This window comes from Emys orbicularis, chromosome 19 (assembly GCF_028017835.1).
Source record: "Emys orbicularis isolate rEmyOrb1 chromosome 19, rEmyOrb1.hap1, whole genome shotgun sequence".
Lineage (NCBI taxonomy): Eukaryota > Metazoa > Chordata > Testudines > Emydidae > Emys > Emys orbicularis.
Window position 1 is genome coordinate 23922108 of NC_088701.1, and position 25902 is coordinate 23948009.

A 25902-nucleotide genomic window follows, 5' to 3' on the forward strand; every position below is an offset into this window, starting at 1 on the left:
CTAGAGAAGCAGCCAGGCTGGATTTAAAAGTTGCCAGAGATGGAGAATCCACCCCCACCCTCGGTAAATTGTTCCAGTGGTTAATTACCCTCCCTGTTCACAATTAGCGCCTTATTGCCGTCCAGCTTCAACGTCCGGCCCCAGGATCTTGTCCCTTTGTCTGCTGGACTGACCAGCCTTTACTGTCGCATTTCTTTTCCCCTCCTCGCTCCTCACAGACTGCGCCCAGTCACCCCGCAGCCTTCTCTTGGGTCCAAGGGACAGACCAAGCTCCTCGCGTTTCTCCGCATGTTTTCTAGCCCTTTCCTCCTTCTCATGGCTCCGATTTATTGACATCCTCCTTGAATTGTGGGCACCACGTTCTGTGAGCGGTCGCACCAAGGCCCGATACAGAGGCAACAGAACCTGCCTGACACCTGCTCCAGATTCCCCTGTTGATATGTCCCAGGATCACATTGGCTCTTTTGGCCCCAGCGATGCCCTGGGAGCTCCCAGAATCAGAGAAAATTCAGGTTGGAAGAGGCCCGAGAGGTCATCGAGTCCAACCCCTGCTCAAAGCAGGACCAACCCCTCATGTTCAGCTGATTATCCCCCTGACTTCCTAGGCATTTTCAGAGTCGCTGCTTGCCAGGGTAGAGTCCCCCGTCCTGTACGTTCGGCTGGTGTTCTGTGTTCCTGGGTGGATGACTTGAAGTTTGGCCATATTGGAATACACGTTGTTTGCTTGTGCCCAGTTTACCAAGCAAACCAGGCGGCTCTGTCTCGGTGACCCGTCCTCTTCATTATTCACCACCCGTCCCATCTTTGTGCCATCCGCAAATCTGATCAGTGAGGATTTTATGGTTTCTTCGAGCTCATTGATAAAAATGTTAACTAGCGGAGGGCCAAAAGCCGATCCAAGCAGAACTCTCTAGAGACTCAGCCCCTTGGGGATGGCTCCCCTTTGACAATTGCATTTTGAGATAGATCAGTTAGCCGGCTTTTAATCCATGTAATGTGTGCCGGGTTGGGTTTGTTCTGTTCTAGATTTCTAATAAAAAAGGTTATGTGATGCCAAGTCAAATGTCTTCCAGAAATCAAAGTCTAGTAAAGCAACACCATTGCATTTATCAGCCAAACTTGTAGCCTCATTTAAAAAATCAGGTCTGTTTTCCATAAACCCATGTTGACTGGCGTTAATGACATGACCGTGCTTTAATTGTTTATTAACTGAGTCCAATATCAGCCGCTCCATTATTTTGCCTGGCATTGATGTCAGGCAGACAGGTTTATAATTACCCAAGTCATCCTATTTTCCCTTGTTAAAATAAAGCTTTCTTCCAGTTTTCTGGGACTTCCCCAGTGTTCCAGGAGTTATTGAAAATGAACATTAATGATCCAGAGAGCTTTTGGCCAGCTCTTTTAAAATTCTTGGATGCAAGTTTTTTTGGCTCTACTGCTTTGAAAATGTTTAGCTTTAGTAGCTGCTGTTTAACGTAATCCTGAGTTACTGTGGGAATGGAAAGAGTGTCGGCGGCGGCGGCAGCATCATCATTGGATATGACAACGTCATCTGGCTTTTTCCCCAAACAGAGAAGAATGAGATTTGGAGAACTCGTCTGCCTTTTCTGCATGATTAGTGACCGTTCTGTCATTGCCATCCAGTCATGAACCAGTACCATTGTTAGGATTTCTTTTGTTCCTAATATACTCCTTATCTCCTTAACTCTGCTGTTCACAGAGTTCTCCATGTGTCCTTTTGTTTCCCTTGTCAATTTTCTATCATTCCTAGCTTCTAATTTATATTCATTGCTATCAGCTCCTCCTTTTTCCATGTGTTACCTATTGTGTCTATTCTGTTTATAGCTTCTTTCACTTCCCCTCTAAGGCAGGCTGGTTTTGTAACCAATGTAGCCTTCTTTCTTGCTTTGTGTTTTTCTGGGCGTCTAGCGAAATGTTCTTAAACAGTTCCCGGTTATCATTCACCTATACAGTCCTTCACCTGCCATAAACTGTCTTGTAAATCACTTTGCACTAAAACTGCCACTGGACTGGTGGTTAGAACACAAGACTGGGAGTCAGGATTCCCGGGTTCTGAACCTTAATGTGTGACCTTGGGTGAGTCCTTTCCTGTCTCTGTGCCTCAGTTTCCCCACCTGCGTAATGGGGAATAATGGTACTCACCTTTGTAAAGCGCTTTGAGTTCATTTGATGAAAAGGAAAGGGCAGCCTAGGAGCAGAATTGTTACGGATCTAATGATAATCCATCTGTTACCAATGGCAGAACTTCCCTCTGAAACGTGCTAAACCTCGGGTTCTTAGCCCCTGCGCGCCAGAGCCAGTGGCCTTTGTGAGTTATGAGATTGGGAGCAGTAGCTGAAATGTCTCCGAGTCACTTCGTGGTAAACTCGTCAGTCCCTGCGAGGGACGAAGTGCCTGGCTTTACCCAGCCCTGAAATGCAGCCACCTCTGGACGTGTTTCTCAGCACACAGCAACGCTGCACAACCGATTAGGGACAGACAGCGTCTAAGGGCCACTTTCAAGCTCCCATCCAAGTCCTTTGTCTGCTCTGCTCCGGCTTAGCTGGAGCTTGGCAGGATCCCATCGTGCGCTGCAGGACGCCTGCTGGCCCCCCAGCCCCTCCCCCTCAATCTGGCATATAAACCACCAGGCGTCCTGTCATGAATGTCCTGGATCTGCCACCCGCTTCCCTGGGCTTGTGGGGGAATGGGTGTAATTAGCGAGGGAATGTAGCAATCGAGGAGCCGCTGCAGAGTAATTATAGATCAGTGGGAATCCGTTCCAGGAGGCTGCAGGCTTGGAGTTGGCTTCGCTTGGCTCTGATGCTGATGAGTTTAGTCCCAGGCGGCCTGGTTAACTTTGATCCTGTTTACAGCTCAGCCTGGTGGGGAACAAAGCTGGCGTGAAAGGGACGGGCTTCGTTTGTACCTGGCATACAATTAAGCTCCTATTTTGAGGCCCAGGGTGCTGCCCTGTCCCTCCTGGCTCTAGGCATAGGAGAGCCTCAATGCAGAAGTGAGCGCTAGACTGGGTCCACCTCTCTGCCCGTTCCCCTCCCCGGCTCGGTGCAAATCACAGAGCGAGACTGTGAACTCGCACCGTGTGCAGACCTCTCCAAAGCGGGTATACATCGCTGCTGGGGCCCTGTCTGCATTAGGGACTGTCACGGAGTCCCCGGGCGATGCTCTGGAACTGCTCCCCACAAAGCCAGTCAGGACTTTGGGGAGCCTCCTCTCCCTCGGAGCAGACCGTCTTCAGGGCAAGAAGCTCACACGGCTTCACCTCCTGGGTCTCTCCTGGGAGCATTCAGCATATGCCCCTCCGTGCGCTTCCCACAGCAAGACCGCCCGGGCGGGGTCCTGGGGAAGCCAGAGGGTCCTGCACACACCCCCACTTCGCAGTCAGACGTGACTCTCAGCCAGCCAGTAAGACAGAGGTTTATTAGATGACAGGAACATGGTCTAAAACAGAGCTTGTAGGTACAGAGAACCGGATCCCTCGGCCGGTCCATCCTGGGTTCCCGCGAGCCAGACACCCCTGTCTGCCCTCACTCCCCGTCCCCAGCCAGCTCCAAACTGAAACCCGCTCCAGCCCCTCCTTCTCTGGGCTTTGTCTCTTTCCCGGGCCAGGAGGTCACCTGACCTCTTTGTTCTCCCACACCTTTAGCATCCCCTTGCAGGGGGGAAGGGCCTGGCCATTAGTTGCCAGGCGACAGAGGGTCGGTCAGAAACTGAGGCACCCACCCAGTATTCAGAGGAAACATTAAGAACAGTCCCACTTCGTCACAGGTTCACGTGCACCCAACAAGCGGCAGCAGCAAAACGCAGTAACACAGACGCGTTGCAACGGTCACCAGAGCTGGCCTTGCAGCATCTGCACCGGCTGCGTCACTGCCCCAGTCCCTGATGCCGCCGGGCCCTGACTGAGAACACAAGGGGCCGGCCACTGGAGACTCAGACTCGTCGTGTTATCCCTGGCCCCTCCGGGCTAGGCTTGGGGTGCCCGGACAAGGGCGGGTGCGGGGGACGCTCGTCCCCCCGACTGGATTTGCACACCGGAGGTTTAAGAAGCAAAACCTTGGTGCTGACTTGGAGCCCTTTAAAGCCCAGAGCAGAGCTTTGAGAAAGGACCTAGGAGTTTGGAGGCTCTGATCCGAAATAACCTGGAACCGCGGCGGGAGAGCTCAGTATGGAGCCGCCCGGCTGGCTTCTCGCCTGGGCCAAAAGCCTCCTGCCGGCAGTGCTGGGCCCTGGGGCTGATTCTGCTCTTGCGGATGTGGGGTCACTCAATGGAGCTTGGGGTGCCAGACCGGGGGCAGAATCCAGCCCTGTGTCTCTGGTTGCGCTTTCTAAGCGCGTCTTCCACGCGTGGGGAAAAACTGAACCCAACTGCTTTTTGATGGTTGGTTTTTTCAGAGGCGGGGGGACCGTAAAGAAACTGCACGATGCCCCGTGGGAGCGGCTCTGCCCTGGGAGCACAAGGGCAGGGGATCCCACGTTTCACACCGCTCAGCATTCGGGTATTGGGCTTTTCTTCCCCCCCGGCTGCTCTGCCTCTCCAAGTGCCTCACCCCCCCATGCGGCACCGCAGGGGCTAAGGCAGGCGCTTTCCAGACGCTGGGCTCTGCAGGGGAGGTGACTGGAGCTCTGTTAGGTGCCTAAACCAAGGGCCTGGTTTTCCGAGGGGCCGTGCCCCCTGCAGCGCCTGGGATGCTAGTGATAAGTAGCTAGTAGCTACTGACTTGGGGCTGGGATTTTCACATGTGCCTAATGGCCGGGTTGTTACAAGTATTTAGGCCCCTAGAACGGCCCTAAGAGACGGCATCAATCCCACAGCAAGTCCAGTGGTTTCTCTGCCCAGGAGTCCCTTGAGAACCGCCCGGGTGCCTAGCCTGGCTCTTGGGACAGGCGGTGAGTGGTGGGGATCCCTGCCTCTCATGGGGCGCTTGTCATCTGCTCGTCCCCCTTCGCCGACTCGTTAGCCGCGTTTTACACTCGAGGCACCTCAGACTGGAGAGTCCCGGGATCGGTCCCAGCTGGGAGCAAACTGCCGGGTCCCTGCCTCCCTGATCCAAACGGAGCCCCCGATTCCCCGCTCGAGCGAGCGGTCGGGGCTGGCCCTGGTGCCTGGCCTCTGCAGGCCGGAGCCGCCGGCCTGGATGGTGTTAAGGTGAAATCCCCCGGGAAGCGGCCATTGCCAAAGGGGAAAGAATAGAGAGGCGCCGCTGTCTGCTCTGGGGCTTTGAAGCTTGCTGCGGAGAAGTCTGCTGCCTCTTTCCTGTGCTCCCCTGAGAAGTAAACAGCCCCCGAGCAGGACGCAGGCAGGTTTGGCTTCTCGATGTGACTTAGGGAAGAAGAGCAAAGGGGCTGGGGGATGGATTTAACTCCTGGTCCTGACAGCCAGCTAAGCCCAGCTCCTGGCGTCAGCCGAGCTCAGGGGACGGAGCAGGGCTGGTTGGCGGGTGGAAAACACTCTCCTGCCTCCTTAGTTGTAGGTTTGCAGAACACGGACGCTGTAATTTGCGGTCGGGCTTGTTATAAAAATAAGAGTTGACCTGGAACTAGGGAGGGCGTGAGCCGAGTGCCTGAGCTGGGCCCAGCCAGGCTGGTTCTTTGCACGGTTTCGTTGCAGTGCTGTGGGTTGAATGCGTGCTCTTGGGCCAGCAGCTCTTTGGGCGTGTGGTGGAGAGGTCCGACAGGAGGGCGTGGGATGGTGACAAAGCGTTTCCAGGATTGTCCAGACCCGAGGAAGGACTTCGGCCCTTGCCTGTGCTGTGGGGGTTTGCACTAGTGTGGCGTGCAAACAAAGCTGTGGCTAGGGCACAAGAGTGAGCCAGGACGCCTGGGTTCCGTCCCGAGCTCTGCAGCAGACTCTCAGTATGAATCTGGAGCCAACATGAGAGAGGCCCATAAAACACTACAGGCTGCTGTTGTCGGCCCTATTTACCCCATCCCAGCAAGCGTCCTTGGACGGCGGCACATGCATACAGGACAGAAGGGACAGCTTTTCAATGCAAAGGGTAACTAACCTGTGGAACTCCCTGCTGAAGGATACCCCGCCTTCACGCTAACTGCTAGAACTCCACGTGTTCTTCTTATCGAGGCATCCGTCTGGTCCTCCTTGAACTCTCGGCCTCGGTGACACCCTGTGTCAGGGAGTTCCGCAGTCTAGCTCTGTGCTGTGGGAAGATGTTTCCTCGGTCCTGAATTTGCTGCCTTTTGGTGGCGTTGCTGGATGGTGGCTCTGTCTGCGGCACGGCCGGGCAGCAGCCCTGAAAGCATCTCCCAGGCCATGTGCTCAAGGGAAGCAAAAGTTCTGATTTCGTATAAGGAACCGCAGGTCATTTGGGATCCTCGGACAAGGCCCTCAGCTCCTTAGTGTCTGAACTCAGCGGCACTGATCCCCCTGTTTCTCCCAGTCCAGACCCCGTCAGTCCACGCTAAGTAACCCCCCTCCATCCTAGGTGCGCACACTTGTCTAATGTTTGCAGAGAGTTATTGTCATGGAAAACCCCAGCCCCCGGACCACGCAGCCTGGACATGTTTAGCTGTCTCGTCCTGCACTTACAAGTCATCGTTGTTTTTGCTAGTCTTTGTGCTCCCTCCAGCCCTCAAGTATCTTCCTGGCACTGGCTGTGCCTGGAAACCAGTGAGATCCTTCTGCTGCGCCTCTCCTCCAACACTGTATGCATTTAGCCTGTGGAACTCAGCTCCACAAGACGCGGTTGGAGGCCAAGATCTTAGCAGGGTTTATACAAAGGGATTCGACGTTTCTCCGGCTAACGAGACTAGCCAGGGTGATTAAAAATCAGCAAGAGTTGGAAGGGATGTGAACTGTTGTGCTTCAGCATCTAAGCCAGGCTCGAGCAGCGGGTGTCAGCAGGGGCGGTCCTGGGGCCGTCCGCCCCCAGCTGCCTCCTGCGGTGTTTCTTGCACTGTCCGAAACAGCTGATGCTGGCCACTGCTGGAGATGGGACGCTGGGCTGGCCAGACCAGGTCCTCTCCCAGCCCCCGGAGGTGGGAGTGATCAGCTAGCGGGGCCTGGGGCAGCGAGACCCGTGTTTGATCCGACCTCCCTGCGGTTTCCTGTCCAGGCCCAGGGCAAAGCCACGCTCCTAGGGGCACGAGCCACCACGCCGCCATCCCAGGCCGCTCTGCTCCGGCTGCCAGGCCCAAGCCCGAGGGGCGGGGAGGCCCGAGGAGCCTGGAAATGGCGGCTGGGCGTCACTGCCCCGGCGGGAGTGGCTGGGCAGTGAGATAAGATGCTTTCTCCTTCCTGCTGGGGGGCGAGGCGGGGGGGAGGGGGGGGCTGGAAGCCTGGATTGGCCGAAGGGGTCTCCTGAACTCTGGCTGGGATTGGTGGAGGCTTTGGAGCAGACTCACGAGGGAGACAAGCCAGGGCTGGACTTGGGCTGGCAGCAGCCGGGGCAGGCTGGGCCCAGCAGAGGAACCGCCCTGGGCTAAGCGCTGGCCAGCAGCCTCCTGCTACGGCCTGGGAGCTGCTGCCAGGCTGGGGCGGTGGAGTGGGGCTCTGGCACCGGAGCCCAGCGGCAGGGGTGATACGGGAGGCGCTGGGCAGGTGCCTGGGGCGGCCAATGAAGAGGGGGGCGGCACGTCCAGCCGTTCGGCGGCGGGGCCGTCACTCCCTCTCGGAGCGAAGGACCTGCCGCCGAATTGCCGCCTTGAGCTGGGCTTAAAAACCAGGCCGTTGTAAAGCCGCCAGCGAACGTCCAGTTGGGTGGGACCATTAGGGGCCTCGGGTGCCCGCCGTTCTCCGCACCCAGGAGGGACCAGCCCCAGGCCTGGCTGCCCAGGGAAGTGACACCGGTTTAACTGCAGTTGGTTTCTAAACGCTCGGGGAGCTGCGGAAAGCAGCCTCTCAAAGCAATATCGGAGCCAAACCACTGGTTTAAATTCACAGCGTGGGTTCAGTGGGCCTGACTCCTGACTCCATCACCTGACTCCTGGAGCTGGGGCTTTCAGGAACACCCCACACAGCCCAGGACTCATGGGGCCATCGCGAGAGTCGGGCCCCATTGGGCACATGTCCAGCTGAGCTTTGCCCCCCTCCGCTGGTCTGCCACATGCTCTGACCAGCGCCCTAGTGAGAATCTGTGGGGGTGGAGGGCTGGGCTTAGTGGGGTCATGCTGCCCCCACCTCCCTGCTCCCAATCATCCGCTCCTGTCACTTGGCTGTGACCCTGAACGCCGCTCAGCATCTCATGGGGCGAGGTTTGGGGCCGGGCAGGATCGGGCCCAGAGACAACAGCATGCTGCTGTGGGGGTGGGGGGGCTCTCTCCCGGGACCCCCTGAAAACAGCCAGTTCTGGCTGCTTCGCGAGGGAGCTGGGGGGAGCTGATCGAGCCACAGCAATATCCCGTTTCATCTGGCCATATGTCCAGCTTCCCCCAGCTCCTCCTCTGGGCTGAGCAAGGCTGTGGGCAGGGGCACGGATTGGAGGGGGGTGGGGGGAACGTGCCTTTGTGTTAAGGGGACGACCCATGAGTCAGTGGGAAAACCACCTTTCATCCTCTGGGTTAGAAATAAAGCCAGCCCCTTCCCCTCCCCTCCCCCCCCCCCCCTCCCCAGGACCCGGATCCAGGCCGGGGGAAAGTCAGCTGATGTTTTTAAAGTTTCCTTTTCTCCTCTCAGGCAGCCCAGTTTTGCACAATGCGGTTTCTGTCTCCGCTGACGGCACTCTGTCTCTCTGCAGCTGAACACAAGCCAAGATGAGCTCTATTATTTTTCGGTTTGGTTTTTGCTTTCCCTCCGCCCCGCGCTGCCTCTTGTTTCTGTGACGAGGCGATGCAGGGGGGCGGTGTGGAAAACTCCCCCGGTGCAGCCGCTGGCTGTTGTTCGAAAGGACAGAAGCCCTGGAGGGGGCCGGAGGAAGGAGCCTGCCTCACTCTCCTTCTCCCTTTCATGTTTCTCTGTCAATGGGGCACTCGGGGTGTGATCTTGCTGCTCCCCTGGCCTGGGTCCAAGCCCGCGTCCCCAGCTGTGCGGACGGGGTGGGAGGGAACGTGGCCCAGTGGTTAAAATGGTGGATTGGGAGCTGGGAGGCCTGGGTCTGCCACAGACTCCCTGGGTGATCTTGGTCCTGTCCCTCTGTGCTGGTCACGCGCTGGGCGGGGACGGAACAGGCTAGGCAGGGGGGCTCTGGATCCGGCCTGCTCCAGGTTCCTGGCTGGGATGGTCGCCAGCACCAGCCACCTCAGCGGCAGGTGCAGGAAACCGCAGACGGGGCGACCGGCAGCTCTTCCCAGCCTGGCTGGCTCATGCTGGGAAGCAGGAGGGTTCATAGCTCCTGGCTCGGCCTTGGCGTGGGTACGGCCCGGAGCCGCTGGGGACGGCCAGCGCTCGCAGTGGAGGAGGGAGCCCTGACAGGAACGGCCTGAGGCTGTCCCACGCGGCTTTTCTGGCAGAGATGGGGGCTGCCTGATAAACAATTCCCGTCAAACCTCCGGAGTGAGAGAAACTGACCCAGTCAGCGGGGGGAAATAGAGTCACGCCTGCCGCTCAAAGGAGAGATCCGGACACAGTCTCAGGGACCGTCACAGACGGGCTTTGCGGCCAAGATGGGGCATGACGTTCTGGTCTGTGCTGTTCTGGTTCTCATCCCCCTGCCCCTGGGTCGGTGGGCATCCCTGAGCGTGTCTGGGAAGATGTCCTGATCTGAACCCTACGGGCACCAGCTCCTCAGTGGCCTGAACTGACCCCGCAGTGTCTTGCGCCAGCCGGGGAGGTTTACGTAGTGCTGTGGCCGTTCAGCGCAGTTCCTAGAGAGACGGCGCCCAATTCCCAGGTGTCTGGCGGAGGACGGGAGAGAGAATCCGGCCCCTGGGCCCCCTGCGTGCGCGCTAAGGGCACTGCAAAGAGCTCTGCGCTCCAGGGAGCGGAGGGAGGACGAAGCAGAGGGGAGGCAGAATTTTCTTTCCCCAGCTGAGCGCCCTCCCCTCGGGCCGGGGCAGCCTCGAACAAGGGGCGCCAGCAACTGGCTTCTAGGACTAGGACTGGCCCACTGCCTGGGGGAGGATGTGGCCCCAAAGGCCTCGTGATGACACTCCGTATCCCAGCACCTTGGGCTGGCGTTTCCTGCAGGCTTGGATCAAGGGGGGGCCAAACCGGGACCTAGTTCAGGGGATGAAACCTCCCAGTCCGCTCTGCTGAGCGAGCGGGCGTGGAGCAGCCCAATACCGCCGGCCGACAGTCCTCGCTGGCGCTGGGAAGTGGTGGCAGCCCCTGGCTCCCCTCCTGTGCCCGCCCAGCGCAGCTCATCGCAGGAAGTGGCGGAGCGCGGCGCTTCGGCGGGAACCAGGCTGCGGTTAGCGCAGAGAGGAAGCTGGTGTAGACGGGAAGCGATGGGTCTGCGATACGGCGAGATTTCGTGCGACGGCAGTCACAGGAAGGAGGCCCAACGAGCCGCGCTGTGCAGTGAGCGTGGAACGCATCTCCCAGGCAAAGCCGCTCCAGTGCCAGGCCTGTGCCCAGCGAGTGGGGGGGCTAATCACTGCATGTAAACACCCCGGCAGTAAATGCAGGTGCCCTGCTTGCATGAGTGCTCGCAGCCGTGTCAGTGAACAACGCGTGAAGACACCACTGAAGATTCGGGTGTCAATGTACCTCGACTCCCGCTGATGCCTAGCCCTGGTGCTAGCCCCACCTCCGGGGCGTGGTGCAGGGGCTGAGCTGGGAGGAGAGTGTCGCTCATATTGAAACGAACAGTTCCAGCAGGGCTGAGGTGCCCAGCTGAGATCAGGGCCTGGAGCCAGTCTCTGCCCCGGGCCGCCTACAATCTAAGCAGGCAAGGCCGACGCAGGACGGGAGAGGCCCGAGGTCACAGCCAGGAGTAAACCTGTCTGGTGCCCAGGAGGCCAGGCGCCGCTGAGGGTGCAGCCAGCGGAGGGCAGTCGGGCATGGCCCAGGAATGCCGTGGGCCTCGTGGCCTCGCCAGCGCCGTGGCTGGGCGACCCCGAGACCAGAACAAAAGGACCATTGTGCGGCTGCCGCCGCCTTGAATTTCCAAGGAGGCCGGGATGCAGCCAGAGGCCCTGGGCCGCGGGATCTGGCAGGTCGTCTGCCCTCTGTTTGCCGATGGTGCAGCTCCGTGTGCAGGGGGGGCAGGACGCTGCCTGTCTCCGAACCCCTGCGGCAGGCGGGGCTGGCACAAGGGGCAGCGTGGGGGTCCTGGTGGGCTCATTCTCGTCTCGCCTGTGCTGAGGCGCTGCGTGTGCTAAAGCCATTAGGCGATGAAGTCATGTCTTAGTTCTGCGGTGCAATCCGAGCTCTGTCTCCCCCTCCCCCTCGGTGGTAACTAGCTTAAACCCCTCGCCCACCGCTAGCAACCAGGCCCTGACCTGCTTCCCCTCTGCTCCCTGACCCCAATGAGCAGGCCACGCTAGGGGGCAGGGCTCTCGCCCCAGCTCTGCCCCGGAGATGTGGGGTGCATGACAGGAGGCGAAGGGCGCTGGGCCAGACCCACAGGCGTCTCAGGGGCGTGGAGCTGATTTGCACCAGCTGAGGGTGTGGCCCCGCTTCAGGGTACCGGGGTAGCCGGAGCAGGACCCGGATATCTGTGCTGGCAGCACAAATTAGCAACATGGGACCTTCAGTGACCCCCGGTGATCAAGGCCTCCAGCCGTATGGATCAGCAGTGGCACGGCGCCCCCCATCTCCAGGTGGGCATGCTGCTGAGCCCCAGGGTAGGAACCCCCGCGTGCGCCGCCGGCCCGGCTTCATTTCAGTGCCTTCCAGATGTGCTTTGTCGGAGCTGGGCCGGGGTGGGCAGGGGCCTGGAGCTGGGCCGGGGGCTCGGGGGGGGAGGGGGGGTATTGGCTCCGCTCCCAGTCGGCAGTGTGTCTGCCTCGGTTCCCGCTCAGGCCTGCGGGAGTGAACAGGCCAGCCCTAGCCGGCAGCACCAGGGCCGGGGCATGTGACCCGAGGGGGAGGGGTCCAGCCGCCCGCAGCCCCCCCTCATGTCGCCTGTCATCTCTCCTCTTTGCAGAGCTCCATGAACCTCCCCCCCGACAAAGCCCGGCTCCTGCGCCAGTACGACAATGAGAAAAAATGGGACCTGATCTGCGACCAGGTACCGGGGCTGTAACGCCAGCCACGGCTCGGGGTCGGAGTGGGCAGAAGGCTGGGGGCGGGGGGCTTACCTGGGACAGCAGCGGGGGGCACTGGGGCTCCCTGGCCGGGGGCAGGGGAAAGGCCGGGTCCGCGCAGACACCACTCTGTGCTCAGGGCTGGCCACGGGAGCCGTCGGGGTGATCCAGGGCTGCGGCTAATGGGAGCAGCGAGTCAGAGCCGTGTGCGCCCCTTGCAGCTTTGGCTCCGTCCCAGCAGCTGATGCCCACGCCTCCTCCTCCAGGCCGCGACTTCTCCTCCTGACACCCGCAGTCATGCCCTTTCCTCCCCTCCAGGAGCGGTTCCAGGTGAAGAACCCTCCCCATACCTACATCCAGAAGCTGCAGACCTTCCTGGACCCCGGCGTGACTCGGAAGGTAAGGGGCTTGCATGGCAGCCGTGAGCTGGGGGGGGCTCACATGGCGGCCGTGAGCTGTGGCCATGGAGACCCTCCTCTTACAAATCCAAACCCGGGGGGCTTCGAGGGCGATGAAGCATTTGTGCCAGAGACGCCCGCGCTGGGGTCCTGGCTCCCAGCTCTGGCCCAGCAGCCGTGCGAGGCGTTTCTCAGAGCTCGAGGGTTTCCCAGCAGCGCAGGCTGAGAGCGGTGGCATCACGGGCACGTCGCACCGACGCTGAGCTCTGACCGCAGCTGTGCTCGTTGGACTCGCCCTGGGCGCCTGGTGAGCGCGGAGCGACCCTCTCCCTGGGCAGCGCCTCCTCCAGAACAAACCGTCTGTGGTTACAGAAATAACCCAGCCAAACCTTGCGATTACATCGAGAGCTGGCCCGCTCCAGGGGTCCTGAATTAGATCTTAGGACACAGGGTGGCATGAGCCAGAATTTCCAAGGAGCTCAGCTTCCAGTGAGAGTGTTGCTGGCTCTCCTGGATTTCCCAAAGCCCCAGCTCCTGGAGTCCTGTGAGGTTGGGGGAATCTCAGCTTTCATTTAAAACACAGGAAGTTTCTAGCTACTGGGGTTGCAGAGAGAAGCTCAGACATACGAACCAAAAGGCAAATCACAGAAAAACTCTGAGGTTTATTTAAAAAAAAAAAACTTTAACATTGATAAGCCAGTCTCTTGATTATTGGGGCGGGCTCGTGACCCTCGGACACCTGGGGTTGGTGATACGGCATTTAGGAATCAAAATAGGGGGACAGCTTTTCAAACCTTGGGCACCGAGTGCTTTGGAAAACCTCGTAGACTCTAAGGCCAGAAGGGAGCATCGTGATTAGCTAGTCTGAGCTCCTGCGTGTCGCAGGCCAAAGCACCTCCCCCCCCCACCCCCCCCGTAATAGACCCAGAACCTCTGGCTGAGTTACTGACGTCTTCACATCGCGGTTTAGAGACTTCGTGTTACAGAGAACCCACCATTTACACTAGTCTAAACCTGCAAGTGCCCCGTGCTACAGAGGAAGGCGAAAAACCCCCAGGGTCTCTGCCAATCTGACCCAGGGGAAAATTCCCTCCTGACCCCAAATATAGTGATCAGTTCGACCCTGAGCATGTGGGTGAGACCCACCAGCCAGACCCCTGGGAAAGAATTCTCTGTAGAACTCAGAGCCCTCCCCATCTAGTGTCCCATCACCGGCCATTGGAGATATTTGCTGCTAGCCGTCGCAGATCGGCTACGTGCCGTTGTAGGCAGCCCCATCATCCCGCCCCCTCCATCAGTGCCGCAGTGGGAGCTGCTGGGTGGGGTGGGGATCCGACCCCGTCCGTGGGTGGTAAGTCCCTGCAAACCCGGCCCGGAGAGCTCTGGAGAATCTGTCCCCACGTGACTAACTGGGTCCCCCTGTAAAACGGAGCTGTTTGATCTCTAGCTATTCGTCCTAGGCTGTATGGCAAACGCAGAACAGACGGTCCCAGCCCCAGAGAGCGCACGGGGCTGGCTCTGTTGCTGATGGGGCTGGTCTGGGCGGGGAGGTGGTTTCTGCCAGGGGTGGAGGGAGCTGGGCTCGGGTCCCGGGGCTGGTTGCTGTTCCTAACGGGGGGACTCTGTTGGCAGAAGTTCAGACGGAGGGTGCAGGAATCGACCAAAGTGCTGCGGGAGCTGGAGATCTCCCTGAGGACCAACCACATTGGGTAGGTGCCACTATCGCGAGGAGCAGCCGGGCTCGGTCTGGAGCTGGAGCCAGCAGAGCGGTGGGCTCGGCTCTGCTCAGTGCTCCGGATTCAGGCTCTGCATGGCCGGCTCCCCCCCTCGCTACAGCTCAAGCATTGTTCCATAGCGGCCAAGGCCCTTTTTGTCATGGCCCCCCCCGCTCCTCGAGCCAGGATGCCCCGGGCTGCCTGCTGGGGAATTCTCGCTGTGCCGTGTGGGATGGCAGCACCGCTCAGGTTTGGCCAACCCGCCCCTCCATCGCGAGGGACATGCCAGGCTGCTGCGCCACTCGGTTTGGGGGCCCTCTCAAATCGGGGGCCTGGGGCCAACCGCCCCTTTTGTCTCCCCCAGGTGGGCCTGATTGGGCCCAAGCCCCGTCTGCGGTGAGACTTCTTGGCTTTAGCAATCTGTGCTTGGAAGCTCGAGTGTTGTTCCCAACCCAGGGGGTATCCGCAAGGCCTTGCGTCTCGTGTAGACAAGGCCTGGCTCGAGAACCCACTGCTTCCTACGCAGCGCTGTGGCAAACCACTCCGCAAATCAATAAGCGTTTCCCCTGGTGCTGTCGATTTCCCTCGGAGGGAGGGAGGGCAACCGGTTGCTGCCTCATTGGCTGAAGCAGGACTAGCGGCAGCCTGGCGCGGGGGGTAGAGCACAGGGCTGGGAGCCAGGGGACCTGGGTCGGTTGCTGTGTCTGCCACTGGCTCGCTAGGGTAGGGTCTGGGTAATGGTTAGGGATAGGTCACTGCCCCACTCTGTGCCTCAGTTTCCCCCTCTCTAAAATGGGCAGAATTCTACTTCTCCTTCCTGTGCAAAGGGCTCCGAGCTCCCAGGTGAAAAGCACTCGCTGGGGGTGATTACAGGGGGCGGAGGAGGGCGCTGTGGAGCCTGGTGGGTTAAGTAGGTTATATTGGTGGGAAGGGAAGGGACTGGGGGGGGCGACCAGAGGCTGAAGCGATGAACAGGAATAAAAATGGAGCCCGGCTGCCCAAGCCAGACGCTCCCCAGCCCCGGTGTGCCAAGGGCGAGGGGGTTCGCTGGCTCGTGCCAGGGCTGGGGGTGAGCACAGGGAACGCTGGGACAGGTCCGGGCACATCATGTCTGTCGGACCAGAACCGGCTCCCACAGAGCAGTGGGGTGGGTGGGGTTAGAGGTCAGGGTCCCATGATGTATGCGCAGCGCTGGACACTGAGCAAGAGACGGACCCTGCTCCCAAAAGCTTTCAGTGTCAGGCTGGATGGGGAAACTGAGGCTCAGGGAAGGGACTAGACTGGCCCAAGGTCCCTCAGCTGGCCCGTGGCAGAGTGGGGATTCAAACCCAGGGCTCCCAGCACTGTGCCCTGACCCCATGTCCATAAGCCGGTCCCCTAGCTCTTTGAGGCTCAGTGGGGCCAACACATTGACGTACGTGCCGCAGGGAGGGGTGCAGGCAGTGACCCCGCAGGCTCGTCCGGCCCCGCGGCCTCGCTTCCCTTTGGCCTGGGCGGGCCGGGCTACAACGCTGCCGTCAGACGTCTTCCCCCCATGACCTCGCCCCGGCTGACGCCGCCCCTCGTGCGGTGGCCATGCAGGACGTTCCCAGGGCCGTGTCCGCTCAGCGGGTGCCGCGTCCCCACCCCTGCGGGCCCAGCTGCAGCTGGAGGGGAAATACCAGCTGGCACAGGAACCGGGATTGTTCCTGTCCTTGGCCAGGGCCGTGGGCTCGCAGCGGCCAGGCGCTCCTTCCAGCGGATGCTGAGGCCGGAGCTCACATCCTGCGCAGAGTCAGCAGGTCCCTGGCTGGGCGGGGCGGGGTGGGGGGAGATGGGAAACGGGGGCCACAGGGTGCTGGTGGGACCGTCACCGTGGGGATGAGGCTACGGGTCCCTCTGAACGCCCTGTCCCAGGTCCAGCTGAGCCCCCCCCGGTCACCCCCAATCGCTGGGCCATGGTCTTTAAACCTCCGGAGTCTAAACTCAGCCCAGGCACTTCACCTGGCTTGGGGTCCGCCGAGCACCTTCTCCAGAGAGCTCAGACCCCACAGTCCAACTGCCCAGTCCCCGAGACTGTGCTGACCCACCAGCCCCCCTACCCCAGAGCTTGGACACACCCTCTCCCGGCACTCATGTCAGGCCGTGCCCCGGGCCCACAGTTAACACTGCAAGGGCACGTGGTAGGTATAACACAGGACACGCAGAGACTTTTCACAGGATCCTAACACCATTGCTCGTTACTGAACAGCAGGAGAAATACAGAGAGCGAGACAAAAATAATAAACCCTGCCTCAGTTTCCCCAGCGCTCCAGAGCATTCTTTGGTCTGGGGTCATAGTCCTCTGGGGGCGTCCAGGGTCCTGCTCTGTTTCTCTTTCTCCAGGTCAGCTTGCTTTGACCTAGGCTGGTCCTCCTGCAGCTAAACCCGCCCCCCCCCCCCCCCCCCCGAGTGTCCCTGTCTCTTCCTCTGTGGCCCTGTGCGTCTTCCCTGAGCCACGCAGCCTCAGGGTTTTAAAGGCATCAGCACCCTGGGGTCTTTGTTCTGCTTTGGGGAGTTTCTGTTGAGGGGTTGGAGAAACCTGGATCTCCTGCTCTGGATTCCACACCGGCAGCAATTCGCACGTTGTCCAGTCTCTCCTCTCCCCTCCCCAGGACTCCTGCTTCAGGAGTTCTTGTCCCTTCCTTGGGAGCAGCGAGTGCTGGCCTCTGCCAGAGCCGGGATACCAGGCTAGCTGGGCCCCTGCTCTGAGCCCATCCGTTCCTGCGCTGTACATAGAGCAAGGGGGTTGGGTTCACCAGAGGTGCTGGAGTCCCCCACACAGGTGAACCGGGTCACCGTGGGCAGCAGGTGGAGAGCAGGAGCTGCCGTGGGGGTGGCAGAGAGGGGCCCAGTGGGGGGGGAGGAGGCTGCAGGAAGGTTTGATGCAGAAGGGAGGTCCAGACAGTCCCTGCGTGTGCACGCTCACACGTGCACAAACATCCGCACACACGTGGCCTCTCACGCACACACACGTGTGCACGCTCGCACACACACAAGCTGACACGTGCTACCGCCCAGCACATGCACCCACTCAGGGTCCACGTGGGGTCCCCTCCCCAGCCTGCAGCAGCGGCTGGGTTTGTCTTCGCCAGCCCAGGTGCCCTTTAACCCCCCGAGAGCCCTAAAATAGCAGCGCGGCCTCAGACAGGAAACGAGCCGGGGGCGAGGCGCTGGAGCGCAGACAGACAGGAAATGGGCGGGCTCGCCGGCCCCTCCCCCACAGGAGAAACGGCTCCAAGACAGCTCCGGGGTCTGACTCGTACCAGATCACACAGCCCCCGACACCGCGCTTTGGAAAATGTCACACCCCACCCCATATCACACGTGTGTGCATCCCCCAATCACACGTGTGTGCACCCCCCAATGTCACACTAATGCTTCCCCCATCACATGTGCATGCACCCCCCAATGTCACGTGCATGCGTGCCCCCCCAATCACACGTGTGCACCCCCAATCACGCATGTGTGCACCCCCAATATCACACGTGTGCACCCCCCAATATCACACGTGTGCACCCCCCAATATCACACGTGCGTGCACCCCCAATCACACGTGCGTGCACCCCATCACACGTGTGTGCACCCCCTCCCAATCACACATGTGTGCGTGCACCCCCCCATGACACACGTGTGCACGTCCCCACTAACTAACACACGGGCACGTGCCCTGATCGAATAACACGCGTGGATTCATCCGACTAACTAACATGCCTGTGCCCTGCCCCAGTAATGCACACGTGTGTGCCCCCAGCTGAATAACACACGTGCATGCCATGCCATGCCCTGCCCTGCCCGAAGAGCTGCCGCCCCTGCTCCCCACCAGGCAACGCACACGCGGACCGCGGGCACGGCCGGGACGGGTTCCCAGCATACAGCTCCTGGCGCAGGAACCCCTGAGCCGGGGGAGGAGAAATTGGCCTGCGAGCGTTTTGGGGGCACAGGGGTGGGAAGCCACTTTCCAGCACAACCCAGAGCGGAGCCGAAGGCTCTGGCCCTGCCAGATAACAGCCAGGCAGCTGGGGGTGCCTGGAGGGGCTGCAATCTACAGGCCGCAGCAGGTGCCTGTAGCAGGGTGGGCCGAGGGCGGCTTAACCCTGAATTCCTTGGCTCTGCCAGGTTCTCAGTCCGTGAGCGGAAACCGCCCCAGGACAAAGCTAACCAAGGGCCAGCTTTTCCCAGGGGCCTCGGCCCCTGCAGCTGCTGCTGCCCGCGGCTTTGTCTGAAAATCCAGCCGTAGGGTCCCTGCCTGCGTGTGGCCAGGAGTGACGGCTGGGGTCTGTGGCGTATCACCGGGGGGACGCGGAGAATCGGGGCCGGGGGACGGCCGCGCCTGCGTGGCCAGGTCATGCCGTCCCCCGGGCGGGAAGGACAAGGGGGCACAGGACCCCGAGCTCTGTTCTCTGGGCTCCGTGGCGTGCGCAGACCCGCTGACGTCAATGGGCCCTTTATTGTCATGGCGACGCTGTACTGTTACGGTGTTGATTTCCCCCTGGCTCTGGGGTGTGGGCTGGGTGTGATCACATCGTGTCAGTGGCCCCCGAGGTCCCCGCCCCAAGGACTCCTCCCTGCTAGGGTGTCCTGGCCTGGCACGGCGCCGCTGGCTTCTCGCCTGGTGGGGGGCTCCAGCCTGTGGCTGAAACTCGCCCGGGGCAGGGGGCCAGCCTGAGCGCTAGGCACCGCGTCCGCTCACCGGCCCCTGGGGTGACTCGCTGTCTGCTCCGCTCTGCAGGTGGGTTCGGGAGTTTCTCAATGACGAGAACAAAGGCCTGGACGTCCTGGTGGAGTATCTCTCCTTCGCGCAGTGTGCTGTGATGTAAGTCCCGTGTTTGCGGCGCCCGGGGGGCTCTTCGGGGGCAGCTGCGACTCCTCGTCCCCCTGGGCAGAGCGGGTGAGATCGGGGTTTGCAGGTGCCCCGTCAGCAATTGGCCTGTGACGGCCGTCAGACTGCTCAGGCAGGGTCTCTTGGACGATGCAGGGCCTGATGCCCCGGGGCTCCATTCTCCCTCCTCTTGGGAGCGTCCCCGACTGACTCAGAGCCAAGGGCCAACTGGCCCACGTGTTTCAGGGGAAGGCGTGAGACTCCCGCGGCCGGCAGAAGCGGGCTAATGTGCCCCCCCTGAAGGTGTCATCCTGACCCTAAGAGTTAGAGATTGGCCAGTGCCCTGAAGCAGGAGACTGAATCTTGCTACACTCCTGCCCTCAGCGACTTCCTGTGGCGGTGAGTTCCGCAGTCCAACAACGCCAGGTGTGAAAGAGCATTTCCTTTTACCGTTCTGCTGCTGCCCCTTTCGCACGTCCTCTTGTGCGTGTGTTCGAGGCAGGGGAGTGGGCGCTCCCGCTCTCCCTTCTCCGGGCCCTGGCTCCGGCGGCGAAGGGCAGGGTGGAATAGGGCCAAAGTGCTCTGCACCCAGCACCACTCGTTGCTAATATGGGGGCGAGGAGAGTCTCCATTGTCCTTGTGACCCTCTTGCCGCCCCACTGTTGGCCATTTTGGGCCCTGGCTGTGGGATTTCCCGCCCCCCTGTCATTTTAACACACTAACCCTGCCGGTGCACGTTGCCTTCATACGTGTGCCAGGGCAGGGCCGAGCTGGTCGCTCGTTGGGCGGAGAAGAGCGTTTGAACGGGGGCCGGGCTTTTCCGTGGCAGGCTCTGCGCCGGGCATACGAGGCCGTGATATTCCTGACACGCTGCCCTGCCTGCTGCTAGCCCTGGGGGTGGCTGGCTGCTCCGGGGAAGGTGTTTGAACGCAGGAGTCCCTGGAGGGGAAGCGAATTTCTGCCCTGGTGCTGGGGTGCTTGCTGCGAGCAGGAGTGCGCTCGGGCCGCTACGCCTGCCATGCAGCTTACGAGTCAGTGTGCGCTTGCAGCCCTCGCTAGCTGGCCCGGGCGGCCCTGCTCTGCCGCTTGCCATGAAGCCTCCGTGCGTGTGTCCCCCTCTCCCGCCCAGGTTTGATTTTGAGGGTCTGGAAAGCGGCGAGGACGGCGCGCTAGAAAAGCTGAAATCCTGGAGCAGATCCATCGAGGATCTGCAGCACCCCATAACCCTGTCTGCCCCCTTCACCAACAGCCTCGCCCGCTCTGCGCGCCAGTCCGCCCTACGGTACGTACCCCGCCCCTGCCCTATGGTATGTACCCCCTTGCCCTGCCCTATGGTACATACACACATACTCTCTGTGCCCTACGGTACATATACGCCCCGCCCCTGTCCTATGGTACATACACACATACCCTCTGTGCCCTACAGTACGTACCCCGCCCCCGCCCTACGGTACGTGTATGCCCCGCCCCCGCCCTACGGTATGTACCCCCTTGCCCTGCCCTATGGTACATACACACATACTCTCTGTGCCCTACAGTACGTACCCCACCCCCGCCCTACGGTACGTACCCCGCCCCCGCCCTACGGTATGTACCCCCTCGCCCTGCCCTATGGTACGTACACACACACCCTCTGTGCCCTACGGTACGTACCCCGCCCCCACCCTACGATATGTACCCCCTCGCCCTGCCCTATGGTACATACACTCATACCCTCTGTGCCCTACGGTATGTATCCCGCCCCCTCCCTACGGTACGTATACGCCCTGCCCCTGCCCTATGGTATGTACCCCCTTGCCCTGCCCTATGGTACGTACACACATACCCTCTGTGCCCTATGGTATGTACCCCCTCCCCTGCCCTATGGTACGTATCCCCTCGCCCTGCCCTATGGTACCTACACACACCCCCTCTGTGCCCTGCGGTATGTGACCCCTCCCCCAACTCTGCACTATGATACCCCCCCCATGGTACATACCCGCCTGCCTGGTACACCCCCCTCTGCTCTGCCCTATTGTACGTGCCCCCCCATGGTCCATGCTCCCCCCCACTCTGCATCTGCCTGCTCTGCTCTACGCTACGCACCCTCTGCGCCCCCCCCCGGGACATGTGCCCCCGTCTCGCTTCCCCAGGGCCGGACTGTCCCCTTCTCTGCTGCCAGTCCCATGTCCCGCCTCCGCCGGGGGGTCAGTAACGCGCCCTCCTCTCTCTGCTTCCAGGGCCCGTCTCCCTCTCGCTCTGCCTGCCCGTCTCTCTCTCTCTGTCCTCTGGCTGTGCGTGCCCCACTTCTCGCTGGGTAAGTACCCGCACGGCCTGCTGGGCACAAGCCCCTCCAGGGCTGCCACCACGCTCTGCGCCTTTCCGCTCTGCTCAGCTGCAGGGGCGTGGATGGGGCTGGGCGTGTGAGTGGATGTGTGTGTGTGGGGGGGGGGGAGGGTGGACATCACGTGGACGTGTGTAGATGAGTGTGTGTGCGCCCAGAGTGGACATGTGTGAGTGGGGGTGGACATCACGTGGATGGGTGTAAACGTGTGTGAGTGTGCGTGGAGTGGACGTGTGTGAGTGAATGTATGTGTGCGTGCATAGGGGTGGACATCGCGTGGATGGGTGTAGACGTGTGTGAGTGTGCGTAGAGTGGACGTGTGTGAGTGAATGTATGTGTGCGTGCATAGGGGTGGACATCGCGTGGATGGGTGTAGATGTGTGTGAGTGTGCATGGAGTGGACGTGTGTGAGTGGGGGTGGACATCACATGGATGGGTGTAGACATGTATGAGTGTGCTTGGAGTGGATGTGTGTGGGTGTGTGTGTGAGTGGGGATGGACATCACGTGGACAGGTGTAGACGTGTGTGCGTGTGAGTGAACGTGTACATCTTGGTGTTCAGTCACGTGTGTCGACGTGTGCATGCGTGTGTGCATCTGGCTGTTTGTACACGTGTGTCAATGTGTGCATCTGGGTGTTCGTACACGTGTGTGCATGCGCGTCTCTTTCTCTTCTCCCCCTTTGGTTTTTCCACCTACCGGCCCCCCAACTCTGCCTCCCTCTCCCTCTGCGCCCGCATCCATATTCCCTGCGGGATCCCCCTGCCCAGCGCGTCTCTCCCTCGCTCCCCGCCCCTCCAACGCCAGCAGACCTCTGTGCTCACCCCCCCCCCCCCCGCTCTGCCCTGTGGCCCCCCGTGTGTCCTGCCCCTCCACGGACCCCGCACTACCCTTGTGACCAGCAACTGCCCTCCCTGCTGCCCTGTCCCTCCCCGTCTGCGTGCCGTGCCCTGCATCGTCCCCTCTGACGGGGCTCCGGGCGCTTCCCTCGGGCCTGCTGCCCCCGTCAGTGCTGCCTGGAGATCGCCTGTTACCGCTCGGAGCAGAGCCGGGGCTGGGGGCTGTCAGCGGGGGGGGGGACACAGGTGAGGGTGTGGCCCAGTGGACAGGACGTTGCGCTGGGACTCAGGATACCGACCTGCTGCGTGACTTGGGCCGGTCCCTTCCCCTCCCCCACATCGAGACGGTGAGCTCCCTGGGTCTGGGGCAGGACAGGTGAGGCGCACGTCCCCTCGCGCTGGTAGGATCGGCTCCTCCGTGACTGCGTCTGAGCCGGGCAGCAAGGTGGGGTGGGTGTGGCCGGGAGCTGAAGGACACAGACTCCTCCCTGCCTGGCGTGGCCCGTGGGGCTCTGGCTCGCTGGCCACGTGGGCCCCGCCAGGCCGGGGGTGGGGCTGCAGCATTCGGATCCCAGCGCAGCAGGAGTGTGCCGCGTGCTCGGTGCCCGCAGCTGGGGAAGGGGACAGGGCCCGTTACTCCTCCTGCGCCCTCCAGGGCCGGGCCTGTGCAGACCCCTCGCCGTGCGCTCCGAGGAGCGTGCAAAGCGCTGGCTCGCCCTGTGCACGAGGGCCGAGGCTGGCACGAGGCGCAGGGCGTGGCGGGGCCGGTGCAGCTCCAGGGACTGGCAGAGGCGCTAGGGGAGGCGGGGCAGTGGCTCAGAGATGCTCGGTCGGGTTTCAGTCCCTGGATGCTGCCGGAGCCAGAGTCTCGGGAGCTAGCGTGCTCCGGGTGCCCGGCTCGGAGGTCGCCAGGCAGCCCCTTCCAGGGCTCGCTGACCGCAGGCTGCCATGTCTTTGGCAGCTGCAGCACCTTGCCCAGCAGGAAGGCGCTGAAGAACTCGCGGCTGGTGAGCCAGAAGGACGACGTCCACGTCTGCATCATGTGCCTGCGGGCCATCATGAACTACCAGGTACCCAGCACCTACCACCGACTCGGGGGCGATGGGAGGACATGGTGCTACTGCCCCTGCCGTCGGGCTGTGTCGAGCCCCTGGACCTGTCCCCGGGGAAGGGGCAGGAATCCCTGCAGGGGGGCAATGGGGCCACCTCCCCTCCTGACCCCCAATCGCTGCTGCTGCCCTGAAGCAGGAGGGTGCCTCGCCCTCCCAGACTCCGGCAACGTCTCCTGCGAGGCCCAGCTGTAGCAGCCGTTACGTAATTTCGGACTGGGCAGCAGGTAGGACCTGGGTTTGAGTTTCCCCTGGTGCAAAAAATGTGAACTTGGGGAATTTTATAGGAGAGAAAAAAATCGACACCTCTGAGCAAGCGGGGAGGGCATGGATGGCTGGTTAGAGCCCACGGGCTGCTCCGGATGAAACCCAGCACATCCTCCTGCAGCCCTGCCCTGAGCTGCTGGGAAGCAAAGGGGCTGTGTTGTGTGTGGGGGCTGTGTACCCCGGACCCCCGTTCCTGGCCATCCTGCTGTTGCTAACGCCCCGCTCTCTGCCTTTCCCTCCCTCCTCAGTACGGCTTCAACCTGGTGATGTCCCATCCCCACGCCGTTAACGAGATCGCGCTCAGCCTGAATAACAAGAACCCCAGGTAAGGCACTGGTGCCGCTCCCCTCCCCAGGCAGATCGGGGTCCCATTCCCAGCTGGGCTGACTCCCACCCTGCGTCCCCTCCCTGGTTCTCCACCGGGGACGAGACCCCTTCCTGGGCCTGTCTCGGTGAGGAGCTGAGCAGGGCCGGGCCGGGGGATAGCGTGGGGATTTTACAGACCGTAGCAGAAAGCTGTACACAACACAAGCTACAGAACCTTTCGCCTCCAGGCGGCCGGCTCCCTTCCAGCCCAGCTGGGTGGCCGGAGTGTGAAATGGGTCTCAGTCCAGGCCCCGTGGGACGGTGCCCGCAGCAGCTGGCAGACACTGGGCTCCCCGATCCCTGCCAGGCCAGGGTGGCGGGAACCTGGCACCGGCCTGGGCTCTCTGGGACTGTCACCCCAGCCTGGGAGTCCCCGGCGCAGACTCTGCCGCTGTCAGGCCGGCAGGATCCTGGCTGGGCTCCACCCCGGCAGGGCAGGGCAGGGCGTGTGGGTGGTGGCTGAGTCACTGAGCCCCTTGGTCGTCCCCTAGGACCAAGGCCCTGGTGCTGGAGCTGTTGGCGGCTGTCTGCCTGGTGAGGGGAGGCCATGAAATCATTCTCGCTGCCTTCGACAACTTCAAAGAGGTGAGCCCGGCCCTGCCACAAGGGGGCGCCGTTCCCCGCCCACACCCCAGGAGCCCCGGGGGCTGGGACGGGCCAGCTCGGAGCCTGGCTGTTGGGGATGGGCAGCCCCATCTCTAGGGGAGCCCAGGCGGCTGCAATGGGGCCAGGGGCTGCAGACAGCTCTGTCCAGCCCATTCCAGCAAAGAGCAGCTGCTCTGGGCTCCCAGGGTTAATCCGACCGAAGAGCAGACCGTGCCCCGATGCCGGGGGGATGGGCACAAGGGCCTAGGGAGAGCTGTGCGCGGACGGTGGGGCTGTCAGGGTGGGCCAGGCGGTAACCCGGCTGCGGGCGCCTTGCAGGTCTGCAAAGAGACGCACCGCTTTGAGAAGCTCATGGACTATTTCCGGAACGAGGACAGCAGCATCGATTTCATGGTGAGCAGTCGGGGGTAGCCCCGACCTGGGGAGAGCGGGGCCAGCGCTGCCCTCCCAGGGGGGCTCTAGTAAGTGCCTGGCAGCCGAGTCACTGGAGAACAGCTGCCCATGCAGGCAGGCCTGGATCCCGCCCCCATGACTCCTGCCCCGAAGGCCGGCTGGCTGGTGCATGGATCCCAGCTCCGTGACCCCTGTCCCCCGAAGGCCGGCTGGCTGGTGTATAGATCCCAGCCCCGTGACCCCCCCCACCCCGAAGGCCGGCTGGCTGGTGCATGGATCCCAGCTCCGTGACCCCCTGTCCCCCGAAGGCCGGCTGGCTGGTGTATAGATCCCAGCCCCGTGACCCCCCCCACCCCGAAGGCCGGTTGGCTGGTGCATGGATCCCAGCTCCGTGACCCCCTGTCCCCCGAAGGCCGGCTGGCTGGTGCATGGATCCCAGCCCCGTGACCCCCCCACCCCGAAGGCCGGCTGGTGTATAGATCCCAGCCCCGTGACCCCGTCCCCCGAAGACCGGTTGGCTGGTGCATGGATCCCAGACCCAGTGACACCCCCCCACCCTGAAGGCCGGCTGGCTGGTGCATGGATCCCAGACCCAGTGACACCCCCCCACCCCGAATGCCGGCTGGCTGGTGCATAGATCCCAGCCCGTGACCCCACCCCCCAAAGGCCGGCCAGCTGGTGCCTGGATCCCAGACCCAGTGACCCCCTGTCCCCCGAAGGCCGGCTGGTGTATAGATCCCAGCCCAGTGACCCCCCCCTCCCACCCCAAGGCCGGCTGGCTGGTGCATGGATCCCAGTGACCCCCCCAAGGCCGGCTGGCTAGTACCTGGATCCCAGCCCCGTGACCCCCTGTCCCCCAAAGGCCGGCTGATGTATAGATCCCAAACCCAGAGACCCCCCCTCCCCCCAGAGGCCGGCTGGCTGGTGCCTGGATCCCAGTGA

General features: G+C 61.7%; 1 protein-coding gene across 1 annotated transcript in view; it reads left to right on the forward strand.

The window, feature by feature from the left end:
* The window catches only part of FMNL3 (formin like 3), a 45182-nt gene that overhangs the window by 7424 nt on the left and 11856 nt on the right, over positions 1 to 25902 (forward strand). Inside the window, exons 2-10 of the mRNA XM_065419270.1 lie at positions 12006 to 12089; positions 12424 to 12504; positions 14136 to 14212; positions 18969 to 19052; positions 20188 to 20340; positions 23181 to 23289; positions 23844 to 23920; positions 24453 to 24546; positions 24886 to 24960. Of these exons, the coding sequence (XP_065275342.1) occupies positions 12006 to 12089; positions 12424 to 12504; positions 14136 to 14212; positions 18969 to 19052; positions 20188 to 20340; positions 23181 to 23289; positions 23844 to 23920; positions 24453 to 24546; positions 24886 to 24960 (834 nt within the window). The remainder of the gene's footprint in view (positions 1 to 12005; positions 12090 to 12423; positions 12505 to 14135; positions 14213 to 18968; positions 19053 to 20187; positions 20341 to 23180; positions 23290 to 23843; positions 23921 to 24452; positions 24547 to 24885; positions 24961 to 25902) is intronic.